The sequence below is a fragment of the Amphimedon queenslandica genome, unplaced genomic scaffold, assembly GCF_000090795.2.
Source record: "Amphimedon queenslandica unplaced genomic scaffold, v1.1 AMPQUscaffold_13271, whole genome shotgun sequence".
NCBI classification, from domain to species: Eukaryota; Metazoa; Porifera; class Demospongiae; order Haplosclerida; family Niphatidae; genus Amphimedon; species Amphimedon queenslandica.
Window position 1 is genome coordinate 93,462 of NW_003546493.1, and position 4,152 is coordinate 97,613.

Consider the following 4,152-nt stretch of genomic DNA (forward strand, 5'->3'; position numbering starts at 1 on the left):
ACCAGAGAATATGTCACACCAATACTTCAGGCATTCTTCTATTGCTCCTTAGAGAAGCTGCCTCCTCGTATATCAGCTCGTCCGGGTCCAAAAGGTGTAACGATGTCCTCTCATTTGATGATCACTCTTACTCATGCTCGATGGTTCTTATCATTATTGGGCATCCATCAAGAGCTTCCTTTGCCTTCATCCGTGTTTCAACCATACATCTACATTCCTTTACATGGAACAGCTTTCAAATTGAAGCAGAAGGAAAAATTTTACGGCGATGATGCACCAGCAAAAGAATACTATGAGCTTCTTTCCAAAGGCAGGGTTTTTCAGGATTTCAAGAGGTGCATTTGCTCTGGCAGTGCCATTGATAATATTGGAGCTGTGTGTGTCCAGTATGCACGCACTAAAGATGCCATTAAGGAACTGTTAGACAAAAAAGCTCGATCCAGTAAAACAAGCAAATCAAGAAAGAAATAACTATTATAATTATTGTGTTGTGCTATATAAATTGTAAAATAATGTATATTAGAGTTAAAACATTATTATTAATAATGATTATAGTGTTGCGTCAAACACTTGGCAATTATTGTACAATCTTCATAATCTAAAATAATAAAACTACAAATAAAAATATTTAAATTTATGACATGAAATAGACTCTAGTAGTCATTTGGGTGGGTGCTGGGTAGTGCGTATACAATACATGCATGAATAAAAATAAAATCTTAAAGATGTCATGATGATGCATGGGTGGATCCTTATTCTGAATCTCAGTCATGTGTAAACCATATATCGTGTAAACAAAGGGAGACGGCTGTAGCTGATACAAATAGTTCATTATGGTAAAGGACTGACCAACTGGTGTCTCTACTAAAATGAGACACAACAGACTGGGGGGATCAGGTAAAGAATATGAGATAAAATTATCTACTTGGGAGAAGAGAGCGAAGGATTCATTGGAGGTCATGCGTGCATTCACATTTGTTCATAACTGAATACAATGCAAAGACTGAAATTAAATTTGGAAAAAATTAATCACTGATGCAACCACTCATTGTTACCGAGCTCATGATGACACTCCAAGAAGCAAAAGTTAAATTAATTAGAGTCTATGTGCAAAGGAAGAGGCTGATAATTTCATGGTGTGTACATGGTAACGTCTGTGGTATATTGATCAATGATACAGACATGATGCTGATGCATGGAGTAACGGCTATTCACTACAAGTTATTTGATCAAGAAGATGCTCTCAAACTTTGTAATGATCAAATGCCAGCAAATTACAAGGTTGCTAAAGTGCAATGTGGTGCTATTAGTCCTAGTTACCTTGCAAGACGCCTTAAAATTGATCAAAAGTGCCAACCAGCTCTCTCAACTCTTTGTGGTAATGATTTTAATAAATGATGAGATAGATATAAAGAAATTATTATTTGGATACATAAACTATGACTACGTTAGGACTTATGAGTTATGAGTATGTCAAAACAGTGCTCAAATGGATCGAGGACAATGAAGATGCTACACTGCAGCTATGCATTACTCATATGCCATTTATACACACTCTCATCCATTGCCAGCCTGCAATGCGGATTCTTCTGTCAGTACTACTGCTTCTTATCTTTATAATTTTATTGCCTCAAAAGTTAAAATAGATCACATGTGTTTGCCAGTTGTGTGTAATGGTATATTGTGGAGGGACGAGATTGAGCAGCTTGACAAAAAATTGTGTTGTGTTTATGATTTCCTTCAACCAGTCAGTCCATATGATCATCTACAAGCTACTTTGCTGTGAAAGTGTTACTGAGTTTGGCGAGAGTAAGATAAATGAGTATGTACAAAAACCAATAGATGTTCCAAGCCCGTGTGCCTTGACACACTCTGAAAGGAAATATCCCGTGAGCAAAAGATATCATTGCTTGTTGAAGTTTTCAAGAATCCTTATCGCATTGTTTTACTTCAGTCATTTACAAAATCTCTCAAAGATATACCTCCAACTAGTCGAGTTCCTGATATTGGCTCACTGCTGGCATGTGTTTGCTTCATATATTCATATCAAAACAAGCTCATACCAGAGGATTATGTCACACCAATACTTCAGGCATTCTTCTATTGCTCCTTAGAGAAGCTACCACCTCGTATATCAGCTGAGTCAGCTCGTCCTGGTCCAACTGGTGGAACGATGTCCTCTCATTTGATGATCACTTTTACTCATGCTCAATGGTTCTTATCATTATTGGGCATCCATCAAGAGCTTCCTTTGCCTTCATCCATGTTTCAACCATACGTCTACATTCCTTTACATGGAACAGCTTTCAAATTGAAGCAGAAAAATTTCATGGTGATGATGCACACTTCTTTCTCAAAATGACTGTCAAAGAACTGTTAAAGACTGTCATAATCACTTCTCTTTATTTCTATCTCAAATTTTTTTGCGAAAGAGTTGTTTTATAGTATCACAATAAAACCCTCGATTCCAAATGAACATTGTGAAGATCAAGTAATAACTGATAATAATTATAATGAGCACAATTTATCATTATTATTAGTAGTAGTATTTAAAATGCTACTACTAATAATAATGATAAATTGTGCTGGCAATGTCTCTGATTGATTGTGAACATGTTTGTCAGAGCACAAATTAATTCTTAATAACTTGTTAATTAAAATCATTAGCCATGAATATAAACTTTGTTCTAAATTTAGACAGAATGATGTCATCAAAACGGACACGCCTACCTGTTCTATTTTTATCTAAGGGGCTCTCCTTTGTTTATCAGCTACTACAGCTAGGTTTTCTGAGTATAAAAGGCCGAAATGAAGTGCTTGAGAATCAGTTCAGTAACTTCAGTCCATAGAAAAGGATGGGGGTGAAAGGACTATTGAAGTATATTAGAAACTGCCCAACCGGTGTGAGGCCAGAGCCACTCGTTCTCTCTACTGAAACGAAACGCAAAAGCAGAGATCCAACAGCAGCTAAAGCAATTCTTGTGTGTGACTTCATAGCAATAGTGTTCTGGCTATTGGACATAGTACACGATGCAAAGAAGTCCTCGGAGAGATATATTGCACTGTACGGTGCTGATTTCAAGGAATATACCTCAAGGCTCATCAGATTTGTGGAAATGCTGCGTCACATTGACATAGAACCTGTGTTCTTTTGGGATGGTCCAAGAGGATCGGGTAAAGAATACGAGATGAAGTTATCTACTTGGGAAAAGAGAGCAAGGGATTCATTGGAGGTCATACTTTTACACTCGCGCATAACTAAGTATGACCCAACGGCTGAATTGAGATTTGGAAAACGAATCATGCAACCACTCCTTGTTACTGAGCTCGTGATGGCACTCCAAGAAGCAAAAGTTGAATTAATTACGTGCAAAGGAGAGGCTAATAATTTGATGGCAGAATACATGCGTGTACATGGTAATGCCTGTGGCATACTGACCAATGATACTGACATGATGCTGATGCATGGAGTAACGGCTATTCACTACAAGTTATTTGATCAAGAAGATGCTCTCAAACTTTCTGATGATCACATACCAGCAAATTACAAGATTGCTGAAGTGCATTGTGGTACTATTAGTCCAGGTTACCTTGCCAAATGTCTTAAAATCAATGAGAATTGCCTACCAGCTCTCTCAATTCTCTGTGGTAATGATTTTACCAAAGATTTAAATGAAGAAATGGATATAAAGAATTCAGTACTTAGATACATAAACTATGACTATGTTAACACTTATGAGTATATCAAAACAGTGCTCGAATGGATCAAGGACAATGAAGATGCTTGCATGAGGTCAACCTCATTCTTAGCTATACATAAGATTGCTGATGTATGCAAGAAGGAACCACGCTACACTAGAGCTGTGCGTCACTCTTATGCCTTTTATACACGCTCTCATCCTGCTGTAGTTGCTGCAGTTATGCCAGCATTCTCCAATTCAATTAGCAGTGATAGTGATGATGAGAGTGAAGACAGTGCAGAAGAAGAGAATGATGATACTACTGCAATACCTTTTCATATAAATGATAACACCAATGAGTCAGGCCCTGTTACAGCACATTCAAGTAAAAATGAAGGCTCTGATGATGGGGATGACGACAATCACAATGACGATGATGATATTGTTGTTGCAAAGCCAGACAGCATTGATG

At 37.4% G+C, this 4,152-nt stretch overlaps 2 protein-coding genes across 3 annotated transcripts in view; both read left to right on the plus strand.

The window, feature by feature from the left end:
- The window catches only part of LOC109583897 (uncharacterized), a 19,176-nt gene that overhangs the window by 1,676 nt on the left and 13,348 nt on the right, over positions 1–4,152 (plus strand). The window contains exon 1 of one of the 2 annotated variants that reach the window (XM_019999407.1): positions 2,735–3,064. The exons of the other annotated variant lie outside the window; for it this stretch is intronic. Within the exon in view, the coding sequence (XP_019854966.1) occupies positions 2,856–3,064 (209 nt within the window). The 5' untranslated portion in view covers positions 2,735–2,855. Of the gene's footprint in view, positions 1–2,734; positions 3,065–4,152 lie in introns of those variants that run through there. 2 annotated transcript variants of the gene reach the window in all.
- LOC109583896 (uncharacterized) overlaps positions 2,744–4,152 on the plus strand; it is a 7,304-nt gene continuing 5,895 nt past the window's right edge. Inside the window, exon 1 of the mRNA XM_019999405.1 lies at positions 2,744–2,784. The gene's annotated coding sequence lies outside the window, so the exon portion shown is untranslated. The remainder of the gene's footprint in view (positions 2,785–4,152) is intronic.